Source organism: Corvus brachyrhynchos, unplaced genomic scaffold (genome assembly GCF_000691975.1).
Source record: "Corvus brachyrhynchos isolate BGI_N302 unplaced genomic scaffold, ASM69197v1 scaffold61, whole genome shotgun sequence".
Taxonomy (NCBI): Eukaryota; Metazoa; Chordata; class Aves; order Passeriformes; family Corvidae; genus Corvus; species Corvus brachyrhynchos.
This window is the reverse complement of record NW_008236478.1, coordinates 931959-954756: the sequence shown is the minus strand read 5'-3', so window position 1 is coordinate 954756 and position 22798 is coordinate 931959. Positions and strand designations below refer to the sequence as shown.

Below are 22798 nucleotides of genomic sequence, written 5' to 3'. Positions count from 1 at the left end.
GGCTCCTTGCAGCAAAGCCTCAGTGCAGACTCTGCCCCGCTCCTTTGGCAAGAGACAGCGCCCAAGTCCCAAGGTTGAAACAGAGCCTTTCCAAAATCTGAGCAGCAGAAGACAGACCAGACCTCAGCTCAACAGTGTCACAGACAGGTGTCACCACATGGCTCCAGCTCAAACCAAGTCCAAATGGCTCAGTCTCACAGTGTGCCTTGGCAGAGTTATGAAATACCTGGAGAATGCCGTACTGAATTCTAGGGCCAAGCAACACAGAGAAGCTTGACATGAAAGAGAACATGGACAGATCCCAGGCCAAGGTCTGGGCAGGGTGTTGCTGCACATGTGCTGCTTTAGTCTCAGGTCCTTTCCAACTGAAACAGCCATATTAATGCTTAATTAATTGCAGGGTCAAACTAGTTCTACAGTCTACTTATTTTGCTAGAAAGACTCACATGGCTTGCATGCTAGGGCCAGAATCCACTGGGGTCATGTCATTCCCCCAGTGAAAATCCAGAGGAATGCCACTGATTTTAGTGTAGTTATTTTATATTTTTTGCAGTAAATCTAGCCCTGGCAATGCCCTTGCACAGATCACTCTTATTACTACGTTTACTTGACAGAGGCAGCAGACCAATGAAGCCAGGCTGCCAACAGGTTACAAACCCAACTTCCTAGACAGAGGCTGCATGATCTGCCATACAGATAACAATGTAAGATGCTGGTGTATTTCTCTTCCACTTTCTCCACAGCTAGACTGCTAAGGGATTGCTGAGTAAAATTAAAAAATCCAAACCAACAGAAAACACTGTAAGAGTGAATAAAATTCCTCACCCCTCAAGACTTTTCTCTCTATGAAAATCAACTGGCTTAGCACAGTAGCAATGATTTCCTGAGCCACACCTCTACAGTGCTGTCTGTGCCCTGTGGTAGGTGTGAGCATGCCGATGGTAGGAGACACCTCTGACCCAAGCAGGTTACCTTTGGCATGGTACCTGATTAGCTCTCCACAGCAGCAGGCTTCTCACCATGAGGGAGTCTGTCTCTCAAGGCCTCCAAGGGCCGTATGACCTCTTGATAGTATGGGGCATGATGCTATCCCCAGCATGATTCACAGAGTGGCACATGCTCAGCTCCTTGGAGGATCAGGCCAGGAACTTCTCTCACAGGAGTAAGCAGGAACAAGAGCAGACAGTTATTCCAGTACTTACCTGTGGCTCAGAGGCCAGATTCATCTTATAAGGATGCGTCTTTCCCTCCTCATTTACAAGTGGTGACCAGACTTTTGCCTCCGTTCTGCAACATAAAAATTTTGAGTAGTTAATTTGTTTCCATCAGTGAGCACTGTTATTGTTATTAAAAGACTCAAAGTTCATCAATTTCTCAAACTTTTCCACAGTCTCTTGTACATATAGCACAATCCACATCAGGAGCAATCTTCACAGCCTCATTTTAGGTACACAACATAGGTGGCTTAGATATGAATGAGGTCCTTGGAGCAAGACAAGATCTCAGCAGTGACTGCCCTGGCTTATCCTTTGTGACCCCGCAGGCAACACAACAGGCATGGGCTCCCACCCAGGCTGTCAAGCTGGCGGTTACCCAAAAGCAGAAGCTAGAGATATCCCTTAGAAGCAGATCCCTTAATTAAGTGGGACAATTCAGATTGTTTCAGCTTTTATGGATAGCCAGGAAAAGGAATGATTGTTGTCTGTATTGACTATACAGAGAACATTTTGTTCTTGGGGTTGGACTGTCCTGGAGATAAGCTAGAAATATTTCTTACATTTGGGTCTCCAGAATTTTCTTCTTATTTATAGTGGTATCCATGTTGAATAAACAGAAGCTTTTGGGAACGATGAAAAAAAAAATCCCAGCCTACAATGGGACTAAGAACTGAGACAAAATCATGTGACAGAGAATGTCTACATAACCTTTACTGGCCTGTGGTCTGCCCCAATTACTCACAGCAGTCTGAAACACAAGTCAAGATCTACAACTAAAACCAACTGATTTTACCATCATCATTGTGGAATTTTGCTGTGTCCCAAAGAATGACAAACAAGTGGTGAGGAAGAAGTGGAGTGCTTGGATTTGCTTGAAATACCTCGTGGGAAACATATGGTACCTACATTTCTCAGAAGTACAGACAGTAGTTAGCATCTCAGATGGACCAAACAGTGCCACTTTTCCCAAATTTTTTAATAGTAGTGAATGAGTGACTGCAGTACCGTTGAATGAAAACTGCTGTTCAGTGCTAAACATCGCATCATGCAGCAAACAGATGGCCGATAAACTCTCAGGATGAGGTCTGAAAACCATGTCCTGTGCTGTTGACAGGAGTCCTTTCTGGAATCTGCAACTGCAGATAGATGTACTTCCTAGGTATTTGTGGGTCAAGGACTAGCTATAATTTAAGTACTTAGTTAGCAAAACAGGAATGCTTCCACTGAGAATTAACTGAAAGAGATTTTCCAGTTAAAGAAGGAGAAAGAGACTAGAAAAATAAAAGGCTTCTAAAACTGACAAAGGATGGAGAAACAGAGCTATCCACACATATTCAGTCCAGTCTGCACCATTCCTCTAAAGGCCCTCCAAAGTCATAACATTTTTTAAACAGCCCAAACTTAGCTGAGATGCACACATACATCCCAGATATTTTCTGCATAAATAGTATTTTAATATTTGCATTCGGAGTGCAACTCAATGGGAGGAGATGGGAGGCAGCATTCTCAGTCAGGGAAGAGGAAGAGTTTTATTGACCTGCTATTCCCTTTATTGCACTGTGGACTTTAGAGAGAAGAAACTTGAATGAAGTGCGCTGCGCTGTACCTCCTTTCACAGGAAAAGTACAAACACACAGCTCACACCGGATGTCCTTTATGGGTATTCAGGTACAGCAAACCTTTGACTCTTGGTTATTGCATCGTGCAAGCCCAGCTGATACCTGACAACCTATGCCACTCAAATGCTGCTGTCTGGCAAACTGAGGCACACACGGACAAGTATGACTGTAACAGCTGCATGGTATCAGATCCACACCAATCTGATCATCGTCTTGTCACAACAGCTGCTGTTACTGGATGTCCAACATGTCTCAAGTGAATAAAAAACAACCGTTCTCTCCTTGATTCTGGCAACCCATGATGAGGAACCAACAATACCACCCAGATTATGGCTATCAAGTCTCACACACCCATTTCTTGGACAGCTGTATTTTCCACACCTGAAGACTGTTTGCACATAGGGGAGCAGCCTGTTGACCAAAGCCTGTTGACCAAAGCCTTATTCCTTGAAAATGTTTGGAGATCATGTATGACCAAGTTTCATCTCCTCTGGAAAAACAGGGGACACAGCAAAATATATGGAAATGAGACACCCAGCCAGCCAGGCTATAAGCAAAGGGACATTGGCTGGAGATGAAAGAGCAGCTCAGAGAGCATTAAACACTTCAGCTGACTTCTAGCATGAGGCATCCCTGTGCCAGTTCTCACAGCAGTGATCGAAGAACTTTTGAGGTAGCATTTTCTTTTACTTCAGTTTACTATCAGCTTTCAGAAGCACCAGAAGGCTTTATTCAGACTGAAAAATTTAAGCCTAGAGCAGGCCAGTGAATGAAGACAGAACAGAAACTTCCCCTCAGGCACTTATTTTCATCCCACTGCCCCTCACTCAATGTATTTGAGGTGCTGGTGACACAGCACATTAGTCTTCAGTGGAGGGGAGGCAATTATGGCCAACTACTGCAGCCCACAGGTGGTTTTGAGCAGATTTTTCACCTTTATTTATAAGCAAGGCAAATAGCTCAAGTTTGTTCCCCAGACTGCTGCCATTCTACTCTGTCACTGGATATAAATGGAAGCAGCAAGGTCACTCCAAGCTTTACTGTCAATCCAGTCTAAAAGTTATCCAAACAGAAATGTTAAATAGGCCATGCATCTGTCCCTCTAAGGCAGGGAGGATAAAGCTTTCCCTTGTCTTCACAACAGCTGCAGCAGAGCCCCTCAGCCACTCTCAGCAGCCCATTTATGGCCCCAGCGAAGCGGAAAAGGACACAGCTTTGCTCTCCCTGGCTTTACCCAGCAGACCCTTCGAGGCACATGCCCCATCCCACTGCCATCCACCACATGTGGAGCCCATGGTCGGTGGGTGTTAGGTAGGACCACTATGGTCCCAGCTCTCAGCAAGGGTTTCCTGGCTCTGCTTCTTGTGTCAATGCCTGTAATTCTACTGAACTGTGGCAGGAGGAAGAAAAAGAGCACCTAAAAGTTCACCTTATGCCCCACTAGTGGCCCAGGGCTTACCTTCTGCAGCACTGGGAAGTGTGGGCACCAGGCACAGACAGCAGGGCAGATTAGACTCACCATATTTGGATCTATCTGTATGTTTTCATATCTTAGTTTTACAAAGTAGGGAACAGGTATCACAGTAGACAGCTAAAGCCAGCTTTGGTAACAGTACCCTCAGTCCACACCAGGCTGCTACTGGTAATGGCTTTTTGGAGGATTTTTTCCCCAAATTTGAGGGAGAAGGCCTCCAGCCAAAAAACCACCTCCATGCTCCCCTCGGCAAGGCTGTACCCCTGCCACCAAGCACGGCCATGCTAGCAGGGCTGCCAGACCTGCCTCTCCACTGGTGGAGGGGCTGGATGTCCAACAGCCTGCTGGGGAATCCCACCCTGTCTGGTGAAAGCCAGAGGCTTTGGCATCCTTGTCAGATCTCAGAGATTCATGATAAACTGATAAATATTTATTTTATAATATAGTTTCTAATGCATATTCTTTCAAATGAGACTCCATCAAAGAGCAACACTCAAATGGTGCAGGAGACAAAAACATGACACAAACAAGCCTGAAAATGAGGGTCAGGCAAGTTAATTGCACGTACATGTATATACAAACTTCATCATGTTTGCAGTTTACATTTCCATGCTGTTTCCTTACTACAGGATAGAGTAACCAAGACAGCGCCAGGGAATGAGCCATGCGTCTCCTGTTTCATACAGGCAGAAACCAAGACCCAAGATTAGAAAGAAATTTCTCTGATGCTAGTTTGGATGCGGAGGTACTGGTAGGAAAAGAAGGAAGGAAACTGTATGCAAGTCAAGGCAGGAATCTGGAAAGGTATTTGTGAAACAACACTTTTCAAGCAGCTTGGCTTGAACATGATGTAACATAAACATTACAAGAGCCTGGATTTTGCTATCAGTGCTTTGCATGCAAAAGCATTGATTCAAGGGAATCCACAGCTTCAAGGGAAAATTCAGAGGTGGAAAATGAGGGTCTAATTCTTTGTGCCAAGAACTGTGTAATTTCCATAAAGAAGAAAGGCACATCTACATTCTCATTTCAAACACTGGGATAGACACAACTAAGATACCAAAGTAGGAAATAAACCCCAAAAGACTGAAAAGTTTCTTGTGCAGCACAAAAGTTTTTGAGCTGAAAATGAGGAAAGACCTAAAGAATTTCTTTCGCAATCCTCTCACCAGAGTTTTAGACAGGCATTTTAATAATGTTTAGAAACTAACTACAAGAGCTCTCAGGCTACCAGGAAGGTACCTTTTAATCAGCCTTTTAGCTACAACAGCTGTCAAATACAGGCCCTTAGCTTTAAACATGAATAGTCACTTTTAACAACCATTCATTAATGGACATATTCAGTTTGGTAAGCAAAACTGTACTCAGGCTGCATACAGCCTCTTGTCAATTCAAACAGCAATGACAGTCACAACTTCCTAGAGACAGGAGGCCCCAAATGCATTTCTCCATGCATGGCCCTCTTGTGTTTCAGCTATCTCTTTATACAACCACGAGAACCAAAAACGCAACTCCAGTTACACAGACGAAACAACAGAAGCTTATCTGGAGCAGGTTCATGACAGCTACAAAGGCTAAGACACACCTGACTGCTCAAACTCACACTGTTCTTGCACTAGCCAGCTGCAGAGTTAACTGCTACTGCCCCACCAAAGAGGCTGTAAAATCACAACAAATACCAATCTTGATTTGCCAAAATTACTTTGAATGTGTCACTTGTTAGTAAAAGCTGCTGGCATGCACCCACAAGGGCTGGAAGCACCACACCAGCCATGGAGAGGTTGGGAGCGGCCACGGAGAGCCAGGCAACCTGCATGGCCTTATATAGCTGCACATTGAGCAGCTGGCTTTTCCCAGGGCCAAAGGAATTATTAGTAAGATGACAGAACTGGAAAACTCTTCTTGGCAGGAAAGCAAAAAAGCAAACCTAAATGAGTCAACGGATTCCACCAACTTCCTAGAACAGAAATCCAAGCCTATTGTGGCTTTGTGCAACTATTCCCCATAGCTCAGACCTGGGAACACATGGAGCAAGCAAGAGTGCAACCAAACCTACCACATAAAATGTAGAGGACATCATACATGTGCCCTCCTCTTCTTCATAAGCATCTACACATGATCCTTTCTGACAATCCATTTAACAGGTCCTGGTAGCAGATCTGACTTCCCTGATCTTAGCACTTTTCAAAGAACAAATACATAGCTTCGCTCCTTGGCAGCACTTTCAGCAAATTAAAAGACTATTGCAAACAAAGAAGGTGCACTAATGTATTATAAGCTGGCAGCAGAGTGGCAAAAAAGCAGCTTGAAATTTGAGGAAAATGACAGTAGGAGCAGAACAAGAGATTACACGTTTGCAACCCTTTTTCACAGATATTCCCCTCTACCACCCCCAAACTGCCTCCAGACATAAAGGGAAGGACTCACTATAGGAACACTTTCTTTGCTGAAAAAACACCTACATATACACTTTACCTTTGATTTGCTGAGGGCTGCACAGTTCTACCACCCGTCTGGTGACTATAGCCACAGGCAAAGAGGCATTTGTTTTAGAAGTAATTTTCACCTGTGCTGCAATGAATATTTATCTGCTTTTGTACATCTGCAGCTACAACAGAACTGTGTGTCAAATTCATCATGAGCATTTTCACTGACATGGGTGATGCCTGGATCTTTTGACTATTATGTGAATTTTGTGGTAGCATTTGTTCCTCCTGTACCTTCTTTTCTTTGAATGTTCTCTGTCAGGGGAAGCATCTTACTCAAATAAATTCCCAAAGAAAGTTGATAGCTTTCTCCAATCTGTTGGACACATCTTGCTGCTTACACCCACTAATGGAGAGCAGCCCCAGGCGAGGCTTTGCTCAACCCTAATATGTCAGCGCAGTGATGTTCACACCCTAATTTGAAAAAAAAACAAAAAAACAACAAAACACCAGGAAAAAGAAGAGTAGCACTTCTCAAAGATTCAAAACTTCATTTTTCCTATGGAGAGACAAAAATCTCCCTGTGAATTTCTCAGTTCAGCAACCAGGTGGGCTTAAGTTGACTGAAGCACTCTGTCTTGAGCTTGATTTTATACTGCTGAAGACAATAATGGAACCTTTACTTTGGTTTCTTGGAAACTACATTTCTCTTGAAACAACAAGCAAAATGAAAAAACAAACAGAGGCTCAGAAAAGAGCGGGAGCTGCTAGACACAGTGAGTTCAGTGGGAATTCGTTATATACGGCAAGAGTGTTGAACACCCACTTTCGAGGCAGAAGACAGACCTTTCAAACTCTGTTCACAAATCTAATAGCAAAGGACCTAGCAGCGCCACTTAGAAAAGAGTATCCAGAGAAAGCAATTTGTGGCCGGGTTTTAAACCCTAGGAAATTAAGAGGTTTTCCCTTTTGGGTGAAAAAGCAGACCAGGCATGTTTTCTTCACCTAGAAAGCCGATACGTTTTTAATGGCGACTTGTGTTAGACTAGATTTCCTGCCTACAATCTGATCTGAAATATTTTTGGACTGCTACCATCGCTGAGAAAAATAGTGAAACAGGAAACATTGGAATGCTGTTGATATACACAATCAAGCATACAGAGCAAACAGCATTTCCTTTACCAGAAGTGTTTAGGTCCTTTCCATTCTCTATATTTACACTTCTCTTAAATAATCATTAGTAAGCAAAACATGAAGACATCTTAACTACTTGGCTATCATTAAAAGAGAAGACAGTTGCCTGTTTGAAGAACACACATGTACAAAGTGTGTTTTGGTTCACAGAAGAGCACATGAAAAAGACAAGCATAATACTGCTATGAAACACTCTCAGAGCCTCCAGCTATTTGCAGCTTAAAGGCTTTCTGCAGCAGAGACACCTCCATCCTTTAAAGATTTTTCTTGTACTAATTCACCCACTAGAATTAGTAGAATCTTCAAGCCACATAGACTCATCACATTTACAGCACAGACACAAATGAAGTCTCCACTGTCACAATGGTGTTGATCCTTTGGTGAAACTGAAACACCTGGTGTGAGCTCAGACCTGTATATGAAATCCCACCTGGCACAACCTTGCTGCCACACTGAATGCAGGTCAGAGAATATTTAGCATGGATAATCATTTAAATGAGTAATCATTAAAAATTCATCAGCTAGGAATTTAAAAATCACTAAGGATTTATGCTTTCACAAGACATCTCTCTGATGGTGAGTAGAAAAGGACTGGAAGACTTCTCACGCCAGAAAACCTAGCACAGCTGGGACATCCTCACACCAGTTTGTGATGTTCCAACCCACAGAGGTGCTACTCTGTCAGAGCAATGATCTGTGCCAGCACAGCTCCTTGGTACAACCAATTCAGCTAACAAGCTACAACTGCACAGCGTGGAGACCAGACCCAAGGTTCGGTGGTGTTGAAGTGTACATGATATACATTCCTTTTCATACTCAACCAACTACTTACAGAGCTACTTTGACAGAGAAAAAACTTCCAGCTCTGGCCTGAATGTATTGTGAGCCCTCCTTAACAACTGTATGGTCAAGCCTTAGCGACAGTTGTGCCCACCAAGGCCCAGGAAGCCCAAGCCATACCATTTGGCCAGGTGGCACTCATTTTCCCCAAGAGCCTTCCAACCTCTCCACCTCCGTGGCAATGCCCTTCCCTTCTTCACAGAGGATGGCTCACAACTACCCCATAGTCTGCTTTCCTCACCCATTTCCTCTACCTTAAGTTGAGCAGGAAGATGAAGCATGGCTCCAGGTCTTTCTCTGTCACCTCTCTAGGCATCCTCTTAGGGCTTTTCATTTTAAGGCCTTAGATTGCAAAGTAAAGAAGTGCTCCTGCCTCAGCAATAAAGACTATGTAGCACTTCTGACCACTGAGTCCAGCTGCATTTAGACCAACACAGTTATGGGGGCCTAGAAGGAGACACTGGGCATTAGGGATAAAATATTCTCAACAGAGTACAACCAGGAAAGACAACACATGATGATGCACACAGATTTTACACAAAGCAATGGATAGTTGCATCAAACCCTAAAGTGGTAAGAAGTGAGATCACTGCTTTCACTTCCTTGCAGTTTTGACACCCTTCTTGGCCTTCTGTCAGCAGAACTCAGTGATCAGAACAGCAGCAGAAGCATCCAACACACACTCATGCTACCTCATTAAAAGGGGGTCTTGAAGGAGCTTTGTAAACTCAAAGCCCCTGCACAGTTTTATACAGCTGTAGATCCAGCTAGAAATCTCTCCATGGACAGCTTCCACACCCAAGGCAATGAAACGTGCAGAGGGTAGCTATAAACTTAACGACTTTGTAGTTAACATTAGCAAACACATTTTACAGACTCAATGATCTGTAAGAGTGAACTTGCCTGCAGGCTGAAAGAGTCCTTGCCTCCCTTCCTCTTTCCCAGCCAGAACCACATGGCACTCGTTTGCCAAGTCAAGCAGCTGGATTTTGGAGAGGAAAAGGAACACTCCTTTGCAGGAAGATTGCATGCTGCTAAGTTCAAGGCCAGTATGAGAAACTCTGGGGTTAACAGGCTGCTGCAATGCTCACTGCCCATTCACACTGCCTGCACTGTGCTCCATTCTTCCATCTGTGAATTCCCTTAATGAACCATCAGGCTTTTTTTTTTGGCCAAGACCTATCGCTTCTTCCTAAACTGGGATATGCCTGCTGGACTCCTGGCATTGTCTGAGCTATGGTAAAGATTTCTGTTTATCAGAAAGGCCCTGAACAACTGAACCACTGTATCATTTAAGACATGCTTTTGCACTCCTTTTGAAAGCACTTCCCCTGCATCTGCCCTGAAATTGATGGATGATCACTCTGAGGGAAAGCAGGCACAGGAAAATCTTGCTCCAGAGCAACCAGAAATGCCACAATGCATCTACCATCTGACTTTGAAAAGTGGCGGTACCTGCAGCTGCAATTCACATCAAAAGGAAGGATAATCCCCAGCACCTTCAAAAAAATCAGGCTCCTGTTCTTTTAAGTAGCAACAGGTCAGTGCAAAGCGGAGTCCTGCCTTCCCATCTCCATTTCCTCTCTGTACAAAGATGGCCCAAGAACAAAGCACGGCTAGGGAAAGGAATGAAGTTGTCCATTGCTCTGCAGTTCAAGATGGTGGGAAGGCTGAAGCCAGCCTGTGCTCTACACTAGTGACAGAAATTGTGTCTCAGCTGTCACCCTCCTTTAGTTTTTCAGGACTTGAAGAGACTGATGCCTAAGATGAAACTTTGTTGCACCCTGGGTCGTCACTGTTTAAGACTGATGGTGCTGTTTGATCAAGAGGCTTCAAAATGCACAACATTTCTGAGTCCGTGCATGGCAGAAGCCAGGCAATTAATCACTCAGAACAACACGTAAGTGTATAGTTTAACTGCTAAATGAGCGCAACAGGAAGGAAGGTCATCTCTGGTTGCACCTTCTCTGCTATGAGTGAAGTCTTCATGAGACCATCTTTGGTTTCTTGCTGTCAGGAACCACAGAATAAGCTGACAGACTGGCATAAATTATCAGCCAATTCCTCACTTGGAAAGTTGTTTTCATAAGGTCAAAGTGCAGCAAATGCAAGCAGCATCAGGATTAAAGGATGAAATGCAGTTCCCTCTTGCTAGCCAGCACCTGCCAGACAAAGCACTGAGAGGTCAAATTAAACCAGCCAGAGAGGCCTACTGTCAAACCAAAACACAGCTACTGCCCACCCTGCAACCCTCCCTCTCTCCAGTCCAGTCTTGCTCAGCTACGTACCTGCTGACTGTCAGAGTGAGTTCATCTGTGCAAGCCTTGATTTTGTTTTGTGCCTCAAGGTGTGTCATGTTATCTGTGTTCACTCCATCAATGGCTATGATCTGGTCTCCTATACACAAGTTGGCTATTGCAGCTTTGCTGCCTGGAGTCACCTAAGAGAAAACAAAACAAAAAGAGTGAATGGACTTTCCAGGGAGGAGATTTCCATAGCATCATTTGAAAAACAGTTGGAGAAGTTGTGTTTTTTCTGACTGGTACCTGGAAGCAAAGAAGTTAAAATTAACGAAAGTAAATTCTCAGCAGAAATCTATCTAGGTCTTTTAGACAGGGGATTTTGTTTTGGCACTCACAGATAGAAATCTGGAGAAAGGACAACAGGCAAATAACAAAAATAGTATTTTCACTCAAGACAATTCTCATGCTGGAGGGCAAGATCATACAGAAAGTAAATCTGTTCTTTCCTGGACAAAGAAGTGCTCTCTGAAACAGAAGATGCTGAGGACAGACAGAAAGAAGTCCAAGTCTCTAAGAACAGAGGTGACAGAAAAGAGTATCAGAGTCATTGCAATATAATCAATGCCAATCACAAACACCTTTGCCTGCATCACAATCTCATTTGTTTCCTTCCTTGAAGGAAAGGTTTGGACTCAAGATTTTGGATTGCTTCTTTAGTTGTAATAATCTGGTTTTGCCCAGGAACAGGTGCAACACACATTTACTGACTTCAGCAAGATCAATCCCAAGGCAGTGCATGATCTAACAAGCATATTGGAAGGGAGAAAGGCATCAGAAACTTCATCTTTAAACCACAAGCTGCCAATAGTGTCTGAAAAAGTAGAAGCACCAACCCTCCCAACTGACCACAGCTCACCTTGATACCTTCTGCCATATTGCATCTCCCTTTCCTCTCCATGTGATCCCAGACAGAAGACACTATGCAGCAATGCTGTCAGTATGACACTCCTCATGAAAAAGGTTCCAGCTAAAACTTGGCATTTTCAAATAAATCAACTAAATGGCTTGTTCATTTTGCCCTACGTCTTTTAAAGAGGTGTCCTCTTAACAACTGAGACCTCTTTGGGCCAAAATTATTGCCTGGGCAGAGGGCGAATAATGTCATGTTTGTGGCTTTGCAAACACTACATAAGATTTTGTGCAGTTTTAATGAGTTTGTGAAAGGAGTGTAATGACTTCTATGGGCTTTCGTCCATTATTTAATAGGCCCAGGAAATGAGAAGGGTGGACTGCTCCCAGACATGAGTACAGATTAAAACATGCCTCGCAGCTGAGACATACCTCATTTATGAGTCCATTGCAACTGGTATTCATTCTACACATTCATGCTAGGTTTCAGCATGCCGGAAAGCAGCTGAGCAAACCCAGCAGACCTTTCAGACATAAGTATCTTTCACAAGATTTAGAGATCCCTCCTTACTAGGGTTTGGTTGGCAAATCATTGCCCTCAGGGAAACACTCCCCTTCTAGGGGTGTCACACATTAGCAGCAATCACTGTTTTCCACGGGCCAAAACTAAGGCTGTTCAGCACATCTCGTCACAGCTGTAGTGGGCTATTTTCCCCATCCAGAAGAAAGATCACAAGATGTTTTTCTTTTTTCGCCTCTCTACTAGGAAAGTGTTTCATGGAAAAAGGAAGGACACAGCCGTGGATCACAGACCAAGGTGCTCAACATTAATCCAAAGAGCTTCAGATGGGTCAGCCAATAATGAATGTCTACCTGTACACCACTTTGAATGCTGTAAACAGTCTCTGAACTGAGAGAGGAAGTGCTGATGAAAACACCAGACAAAGCACCAGATGGATAAAGAAAATCTGATTTAAATGTGAAGATCATCACTTGCCAAGCTGCAGCCGATTGGTGACCTATCGAGGCCACTGAGTGCAATCTGCAGCCACTCCACTGGATTCATTGCCTTGAGAGTACCTCCGGTAAACCTTATGACAGGGTGTCGTGGTTCAAACCCAGCCAGCAGCCAAGCCCCACGCTGCTGCTCACTCACTCCCCCACCTGCAGGGCCAGGGAGAGAATTGGGAGAGTTGAAGCGAAAAAACTCCTGAGTTGAGATAGACAGTTGAATAGGGAAAGCAAAAGCCACACACACAAGCAAAGCAAAACAAGAAATTAATTCACTTCTTTCCCATGGGCAGGCAGGTGTTCAGCCATCCCCCAGGAGAGCAGGGCCCCATCATGCATAATGGTTACTTGGGAAGACAAACACCATCCCTCCAAACATCTCCCCTTCCTCCTTCTTTCCCCTGTTTCACATGCTGACTATGATGTTATCTGGTTTGGAACATCCCTTTGGCCAGTTCAGGTCATCTGTCCCGGCTGGACCCAGACTCCTCACCAGCATGGCAGTACAAAAAGCAGAAAAGGCCTTGGCTCTGTGTAAGCCCTGCTCAGCAATAACAAAAACGTCTCTGTATTATCAACCCTGTGCTCAGCACAAATCCAAAACACCGCCCCTTACCAGCCACTGTGAACAATTCTACCCCAGCCAAAACCAGCACACAGGGACAGTTTACAGCTCTGAAGAAATCCTGAGCACTGAAAGTTGCCTATAGTCCCATCAGATTTGGGAGCTGTCTTTATAAAAACCATAAAACATATCCCTAAGGATATAATTAAAACAAAAGGAGCCTGCAGGAAACACAGTGTGGGTCCTCTCCTGGCCTCTGGACCTTAACTGAGTCACTTGGTTTCTTGGGGCCTTTATTTCCTCTGCTACCAAAGGAGGGAGAGAGGCACATTACTCAGCCCTGTAAGGAACACCAAGCTCAGTACACTGTTACCATGATTCATTTTCAATCAGACAAGCTGCCAAAGGGTCAGGAACAACAGTGGATTAATGCCAGCACTGGAACACTGCTGAAGACTCAGCCATACAGCTTGCATTTCAAGACTGATAATTACACAATATGTGATAGGCTGGTAGAAATGATCCTGTATCACCAGGAACAGCTAAGCCACAGCAGCCAGGGACACTGAAATACTGAAGCCTCCTGAAGAACCCCCACGAGCCACCAGGAAGAGCAACCGGCATTCACAGTGACATCTCAGTGCATTGCCAGTGCTTGTGGTGTCAGTTCCCTTCTGCGACCACTTCACAGGAATTTGAAGTGTGAGTGCTCTTCTCCATTAGGTAAGAGCCACCAGTAGCACAAGGGCTATTACATCCACTCAGGTACCACATAACCCTCTCCCCTAAGGACAAGCTACAAGGATGCACAGTAATAAAAAAGAGAAGTGTATCTGCCAAAAGTAAACATGTCTTAAAATCCAGCTGCTTCAGGTCTGGAAATAACTTGCCCTGAAATGCAACCTTCCACAAACTGCTGCCTGCAACATCCAGCTCAGACTGCCTGCCAGGACCGTTCACAGCAAACATGTCTACACAAGGGCAAGGTACAGAGGGAACCCATCCCCCATCTTTATAGGATGATTTATAGCTACTAATAATGTTCCCTTCCCCCCTCCCAGTAAGGTCTGGGCTTATGTCAGTGCTATCAAGCAAAAGGCGTTTCTGTTATTAAGTGAGGAGCACAGAGAAGAAAATGTCTGCCAGTGGGAAGACATTTTCCTGTTTTTATTTTTGTCACATCCCTGCCTGGTCCATGGGAAGCAGCAGGGGCAGGCATGTGGCTGGGGGAAAAGCAGGCAGAGGTGCTCAGAGCAATGGCAGCTACCAGCCAGCTTACACAAATGGAATCCGAAAAGGAACAAAAGCTTCAGGCTAGCAGGCATCCAGTAAATTTTGCACCTGAAACTGCTTTGCTCCTGCTCTCAGATGATCTAAAGCTTTGCCCCAGCTTTGCCTCCTTACCCTTTCCTCTTGACTGAGCATGGAGCAGAGACCAGCAGGAGCCAAGGGGCCAGCAGGCAGTGTCTTGCACACCTTGTACAGGTGGGTGACACAGAACTGAGCAGATAAAGCTGCACTTCTGCATGGAAAGCCGAGAAGGGCAGAAAGACACTGCAAGAACAAAATGGGCAAACACAACCTTGCACAAGTCACAGCTCGTGCAAATGCATATTCTCTTGTGTCCTTCAAAAGAGCTCCCTGACTGGCTTGGGCTTCCTCCACTGGGGTTGAGCAGATGGGGACATGGGCAGACTCACAAGGCACCAGGAACCTCCCAGTTCCAGAGACACCATGGTCGGGTGAATAAAGCTCTGCACACCTTGTAACATCATGTCCAAGGGCTTCCTTTGGAAAGGAGCCATGCCCTACCTCAAGGTGATTGCTCCCAGGTGATTGGGTAACACTGCCATTAGGCCATTTTGCTGTTGAACAGACAATTCTGAGACACGCGGAGCAGAACTGATTTATACTGTGTCCAAAATAGGTCCCAGAGTGTGCTTATGGTGATGCTCTCTTCGGCTGGTGTTCTGTGTAAGAAATCTGGGCTACTGTAGAAACAATCTAGATACTTACAACCAGACACATCAAACTATGTCCTTGATACCAGCTCCGACACACGTGCCAGCATACGGAAGAAACAAATAATCCCCACAATTCATGGGTTTGATTGTGCACCCTTTATTCACGCAAAACTCAGTGTAGTAGATAACAGTTTAGACCAGTTATAGGCTTCAACCCCTTTTTTTAAAAGAGGTCCCACAGATTCAGGATTGGTTGGGATAGAATAAGAAACTACCTTACTTTCTTACACTACAAAGTGAAACTTTGTGCACGTGCCCCCTTGCACACACACTTTGGGCTCCACTTTGCCAACACCACCAGGACTTTGCAAAGCTCAGATGACCATCTCCCAGGCAGCTTGCTTGCTACTGTTTCCTTGCACTGATGGCCAGCCAGCAAAGAGCTATGAAGTATCAAGTCTTCAGACAGTCTTTGGGCAAGTGCATTTACAATAGAAAACACTTCGATTTAGCAGCGGGAGAAACATTTGGCTGCTTATTCAGCTCCCAGGACCTCTTTATAAAACTTTTGTTTGTCCCAGAGCTTGCCAAACACAACCACATTTTACATTTGATGCAATCCCCTCCATACATGCTACCTAACAAGCTTTGCAGTCCCTGGACAGGGATATACGGTGCCTTTTTTCCCTCTGCAGGCAAGGATACAAGAGGAAGCAGTGGGTATATTGAGGGAAGCTGCTGCCCACAGCAAATGAGAGGGAGGAAGGGTGGGAAGCCTTTTTATGAAAAGCAGCATAACTCACCTCCATGTGAGTCAAGATAGCTGGGTGGGTCTAAAATTCACTCAATTTTTTTCCGGCCTTCTCCCCTCACCCATTCCGGCACCCTACATGCTCACTCTGTCAGCTCTTCACAGTTTCTCACAGACCCTACAGCCTCCGGCATCACCCATCACTCCACACCTAAACACACACTGCAAGAAGTGATGAAGAGATAACAAACAAGAAAATTAGCATCAGCCAAGAAAAAGATCTAGAGAAACTGCACCTACGTGTGTTTGAGAGGAAAACCCAGCTGGGTCATTGCTGGAAAGGACAGACATGAAGCAACATACTTCCAAGGCCACCAGTGACAACCAGACATCTCTGACATTCAGTTTAATCCTCCCCACCCACACACACTGCTCTTTTACCATGAGTAATGTCCTCAGCGCTGGAGTACTATGCTAAGCAGTCAAAGTTTCTCCCAGCAAAAGCATGCAGCCGGGTCAGCAGAGATCAGAGGGTGTGAGAAAATTCAGACAAGCACGTTCCCCACCCCTTCTCTTTAGGGGAGCGGGAATGATATGTCAGTTCCTTACAGCTGGCTCCAGGAGAGCTCCCTTCAACACTGCTCCCATTCTCTGCACCATTACAGTCGGACAAGGCTGCAGCCCAAATCTCACTGGCTGCTCTGTGCTGGCCCAGATCACACCATCACCAGGAGACAAAAAGGAGAAGCAGGTCATACCTCTGGCCGGTGAAACCCCTGAGCATCAGCCCACCCCAGTGGGGTCTGGGCTTCCAGAGCACAAGCTCCTTTGGCAGCCCAGCCCTCACCCTCCTGCCTGCCTTCATGCCAGAGGAGCTTTGTTAACCTAGACAGTAGAAGGCATCAGATACTGCACAGAGAGGGCTGACCTCAGCCAGATGGTATAAACAGGCATAGGTGAGAGAGAGGATTTGCTCACAGATGCTCAAATGGTGGTCGAGGAGTTACTCAGTCTCACAGCTTCTTTTGCAACATGCCCCATATCAAAACAAACAAACAAGAGATTTTTTACAAGACCTCAAAAACAGCTGAGCCTTTCCTGATGGTTCATTTCATCCACTAAGTAAATCAACACATGCAGTAATCAGCAACCATCTAAGATACTGTAGTCCAGAACAACATCAATTATTTATGCAGTTAAGGGCTCCTATAATTTCTGTTTATACTGAAAAAAAAAAAAAAATTCCTCCTTTTATTTTGATGCTGCACCCTTCAAATGCAACTCATTCTACATACCAAATACATTTCTTGAGGAACAAAGTGATTTTTGAGGGTGGAAGGTACCAAGGAGCCTGCAGCCATACATAACTTGACATCCAGGAACAAGCAGATCAGGGAACAAAATGAACTTTCTTTCTCCCAAAACGTCCAACATTTACTTTTGTCACCTAAAGTCCTAGGGCTCAAAGCTCTCACATAATGCTGAGGCTGGTACATTCACTCCAAATGTAGAGTTCTCTCTTTAGGTTCTTTGGGGAACTTGTCCACAAAAAGGTGGGTCAGATGTCATCAAAAGGGATTATACTGGTTGCAAAGAAGAGGCACAGAGAAAAGGGATCTCCAAAGTTTGGGTGACATCAAGCTGCTACATAACCAACGACAAATTAGTCTGAATATGTGAACTGAGGAAAATACAACCCTGGCTCCTAGGAAAGACAAGAGTATTGCTCCTGCATGTAACTCTGGTAGAAGGCATTTGATTAGTATCCCAATAACTGTAAAAGTTATTTTCAAGGCAAAAGTGCTCCCCAGACTCAGGAAACTGGACTGGAAAAGATGAAACCTGTCTTGTGCCCCAAAGCACTCTGCCTTTACCCTGAGAAAATTCTGCTGCTTTGCCCTTGCTACAATTAAGGATTATTTCCTCTCATCCAAACCCTGGCAGTCAGGGAGATCAGAAAAGTCTTTTTCCTCTTCTCAGCAGCCATTTGTACCTTTGAAGCACAGGCTCTTCCAGCAGCTGCTCAGGAAACTGCCAGGATTGACGTGGATTTCAAAGTCTGTAGGGGTATAACCTCTGCTCTTCACACCTGCTGTGCTCTGACACAGCAGACAGGACTCCCTCCAAGCAAAGGCACAAGGCAACCTGACGTCCTCTGAACACCAGCCCATCCACTTCTGCAAGGCCAGAAGCTCTTGGCATGTGACACTAATGTGTTCCACAAGCCCTTATCAGCTGAGTAGTTCTGGAGCAGCTCTGCCTGGCATGGCACAGCAGGGCTGGGGCTGCCACAGCCCCCACCCCACCCGCAGCCAGGTAAAATCTGAGCAGGAAACATAAAGCCGCCTTCGCCTTCCTATAAAGCCCAGCAGCTTTCCCCAGCTGCCTGCCCCTGCCCAGCCAGCCTCAGAACGAGACCCAAGCACAATGCTGGGATTTGCAGTCACGGGCACAAGAGCTGGACTGTGCGGCAGAGGAACTGCTGTCATAGGTATGCACGGTGGGGACCAGCCAAGGCAGAGGAAAAGCCAGCCCAACCCTAAATCCTATCACATCCACCACACCCCATGTTTCCTTTGGCAGAGGGAAGGCATTCTAATTCCACTCTGGGAGCAGAGGGCTGCCCAGAAAGCCCCAGCTCCCTTCACGTCTCAGAAAAATAACCTGCAGCCAGAGTCTCTTTCCACCTGGGGAAGAGGCTGGAGCCCAGCTCCCAGGGCAGTCACTTGTGCCAAAGGGAGGACAGTCTCCCCCCGCCCCATCAAGAGATGCCCATTCGCAGGGTGTCCCCTACCAGCAGGGCTCTCCCTCAACATCGGCTCCGGGATGCCTTGCTCAGCTGCTTCCTACAAGGGTGACTGGCTGACAGGGTAAGGACATCAGCCAGTACCAAAGCTAAACCTGATTTCTTTTCACACCACAGGATTCAGTCCCATGCTTGATTTCAGACCATCAAGTCCAGTTTTACCGCTAAATCAAGCTTTAAGTTTATAAAGCTGGTTCAGAGGGCCATGCTTAAAAAGAAAACCAACACACTCAAACACCCAACTATGATCCAATTCCATATTTTATATAAATTCTGAGTTTTTAAAATACCATGAATAGATAAAACATCAGAGTAAGCAGGGATGAATTCATGTTACAGTGGTTGAAATCAGCAACAAGCATCATGTTGGGATTTCATCTTTTTGATGTATTTGCATAACTTGTCTGTCTTAAAACCATTTTTTTTGCTGGAAAATTGGTTTTATAAGAAAATGTCCAGTTTTACAGACTCAGAGAGACACCCCTCCTTAATGGGGCTGGGAGGTTTTTGACATGACAAAACAGCAAAGCTCTGTTCTACTCTGCGCATATTTTGGGTCATTTGCTCAAGATCACTACCACAAACCAAAATTCATCTCAATAACAAGGTTTATCAGACAGTTCCATGTATTTGACTGGAAATAAAACGCCTCAATGTTTATCAAAATCGAATGCAATCAAACAGGCAACAGCTCACGTTACCTGAGGAATGGAGGGGGATGGGGTCTGTCAACTGCACAGCTTTTCAGACAGCTCCACTTCAGCATCTCCTTGAACAACGTGCTGCTTGCTTCCTCCATCAGCTCCCCCATCCTCAATGGGATTTAACTGGGAACTACCCTGTGCATAGGTCAGCTCTACAGAAACTATTATTCTCTATTTATTGTGTTCATTCACATCTCAGAAAGAACTTTTCTCAAATTCTACCCCACTGACTCACTGCAGAGTATCACCCAAAGAGCAGTAAAGACAAGGGCCTTTCCTACTCCTGTAGGGCAATCCAGCAGGCTTTGGCCCAGAGTTCATTACACTGATCAACAGAAGTTTGGGGTTTTTTCTGAACAAAGACTGCAATAAAGCATCCACAAGAACCCTGCAGTTTTAAAAAGAAATGTAAGCCAGAAACATCTGTGAAGCATCCCTCTAAAGAGACGGGAAACTCCACCAGAAAGGCTCATGAGCAGCACTTGTGAAATCCCCATACTCAGCTCTCATCAGGGAAGACTGGTCCAACACAACCAAGAAACCAGAAGTGTTCTCACAACAAGACGCTTGTGATGTATTTGAGGCTGAAGCAGTTTTGAACACATATTTCAAGTGGAAAGTGAGGTACGGCAGTGACAAAAGACAAGGTAAGAGCAGCTGTGGAAATGCCACAATCTTTCTTCTGCTGCTCCTCCAAGGCACAACCAGACATTGGTAGCATGCAGTCCCTGTCAGACAGAAGGCCTCGGCCAGGCTGCTCTGGTGGCTGCCATGCACATGGCCCCAGCGCTCCTCATCCTTGTTGGAGACCCAGGACAGCAACACCAAGCTTCAATGACTTCCTCCAGAGAACAATTCCAACCGTGCTGCCTCCCACCGACATGACTACATTTAAGTACAGCTGCTCCCCAACTGACAGGGGAGCTTGAGAAGCCAAAAGCCACTAGCAAGGAGCTGAGGTACAATGGTGATGAGAGCCATAAATACCAAGATAAGCTCTAAAGCTTAACACCATGAGGATGATGGTGCCAGAAGCCAAACCTGAGCTTCTGGCAGGCAATGCAGGCCAAATTTAGGCACCTGGTTCAAAGAGAGCTGCAAGACACCTTGTTCAGGTCCACGAGTGGATGGATGTCTCTCCTGGTGTCCCACCATGCCAGCACATGGAGCAGCACGGTGACCGCATCAGTGCATCTCTGAGACAAGCTCCACTGGCTACATGGGAGGGCACTTACCCCACACACAGCACACCCAAATCACAGCGCTCTCAGTGGCAGTGGCAGGATGATGCTGCTCCCCACACCCAGGGCAGACAGCCCAGCCCTGTGCTCCCCCACTAACAGTGTTCCTCATGAGCACATCCGTGCACCCGCCCACCTCCTACCTGCTTGCAGCACAAAGCAAACACACAAGTGCTGAGGAGGGAAGAGCTGCAACCTCCCATGCTCCCAGGGTGATGCTCTTATCACGGGTTACAGCCTCCCCACCCTCTCATTGCCCTCAGGTAGCTCCCCTATCCCATATCACAGTGGGACCAAGGCCCTCACAACCCCTGGCAGATGTCAGTCCTACGGCCAGAGCTCATCCCATCCTGTGAGGGAAGGAGGGCTCCGTGCCCAGAAAGGTCTCTGGTAAAAACACAGGTATCAAATGAAATAAGCAAGAATACCAAAGTTACAGCCCTGTAAAGTCATCACACAAGAAGGATCAGACTCTTTAAAACAGGTCAAAACTGGATCAGATCTTTTTTTACATGGTAAAGGGAAGACTTGCCAAGAACTTCACTCCCAAGCCCAGGAGACAAATCCAGGAGCCTTACGAGCAAACCACAGGAAAGATTAATGACTTGAAGTCTGGGAGGGGAAATTAAAAGTGTCAGAGGGGCCACAAGAGAAAGCCCTGATAAGAGCTGCTAATTGTCAGCACTTACGTCACCACCATCAGAGAGGCTATTTTATTACATTTTAGTCTCCAGGGTCGCAATTTCTCATGAGGTGGTTATTTTTGCCGCTTTGCTGATCTATGTCCCTTGGTATGTGCCTATAAGCATTGACAAAGGCGACCAAGAAGAGGTAAGAGCAGTGAGGTAGGGCTTTAGACACCCTTCTGCCTGAGAGTCTTTTGCTGGAAGGAAATGGTAATTACCATAACAATGAAGTAAATATCACTTCCCTTACAGTAAAGCTGCTTTTATGTCCAAAAATTCTTTAGAAAAATGAGGCATTATTACTGTAATTGAAAGAGATTACACAGAAAACTAGTAGCTCACCCCCTCTCTGTGGATTTATCAGCACTTGTGAGCTCTGCCCTTCCTGCAGCTGGCAGCTTCCTCCGTGGCACCCGGGCTCCTTCAGGCAGTGAGACCCCGTGGCAGGAGGCATTTATAAAAATTCACAAGCCTGACCATGCTGGTCTTCTTTAAAGGCAGTTCATGTAAGTTCAAGTTCTGATATATTCCACTTCCCACAGCCCTTCCTCACCTGGGGTATGCAGGCACTTAAAAATTGTGCAGTGGTGGCAGACGCCAGAGCCCACGGCTGCCAGCAGCTCGCTGGGTGCCTCTTGTTTAGCAGAGGGATTGCTGGAAAGAGGAGCAATTCTTTCATTCCCCTTCCCTTGGAAGAGGCCTGCAGCCAGCGCCGACAAGGCTCTGTGCAGTGCACCCCACGCAAAGCCGTGCAGGGACAGAGTTTGGGGTTCAGGCCCCACACACGAGCCCGTGGTTCCGGGGGCCTGCAGGGCGCGGCGGGGCCGGGCCCCGCTCCCGGCCGGGCCGAGCACCTGGGGTGCAGGTGGGGACGTGGACAGGACAGTGAGGCAGTGAGCACCGGCGTCTTACAGACAAACGCTGCAGCAGAGGAGGGAAAATTCATGTACAACGCTAAAATTGTTTCGATGCAAAATTTTTGTCATTTCCTAACTAATTTCTTTTTAAGGGGGGGCAAGAAGGACTTTGAACAGAGACGGGCAGAGGCAATAAACACACCTTAACACGGCTTCTGTTAACAAAGGCTCTTAACTATACATGGCAAGCAAAGGCGGACGAGCATTCAAGCCACCTCGGTGAGACGGGTT

At 45.8% G+C, this 22798-nt stretch overlaps 1 protein-coding gene across 9 annotated transcripts in view; it reads right to left on the bottom strand.

Annotated features, from left to right (window-relative positions):
• Positions 1-22748, bottom strand: part of PDLIM1 (PDZ and LIM domain 1) — a 43839-nt gene extending 21091 nt beyond the window's left edge. For 5 of the 9 annotated variants that reach the window (XM_017725920.1, XM_017725918.1, XM_017725923.1 and 2 more), the window contains exons 1-3: positions 22204-22344; positions 11059-11210; positions 1203-1287 (exon numbers count right to left, since the gene is read on the bottom strand). In XM_017725920.1, the coding sequence (XP_017581409.1) occupies positions 1203-1287; positions 11059-11210; positions 22204-22329 (363 nt within the window). In that variant the 5' untranslated portion in view covers positions 22330-22344. Of the gene's footprint in view, positions 1-1202; positions 1288-11058; positions 11211-16265; positions 16287-21992; positions 22016-22203 lie in introns of those variants that run through there. The other 4 variants (XM_017725921.1, XM_017725922.1, XM_008643725.2 and 1 more) reach the window with 4 other exon arrangements.
• Between the last annotated feature and the right edge of the window lie 50 nt (positions 22749-22798).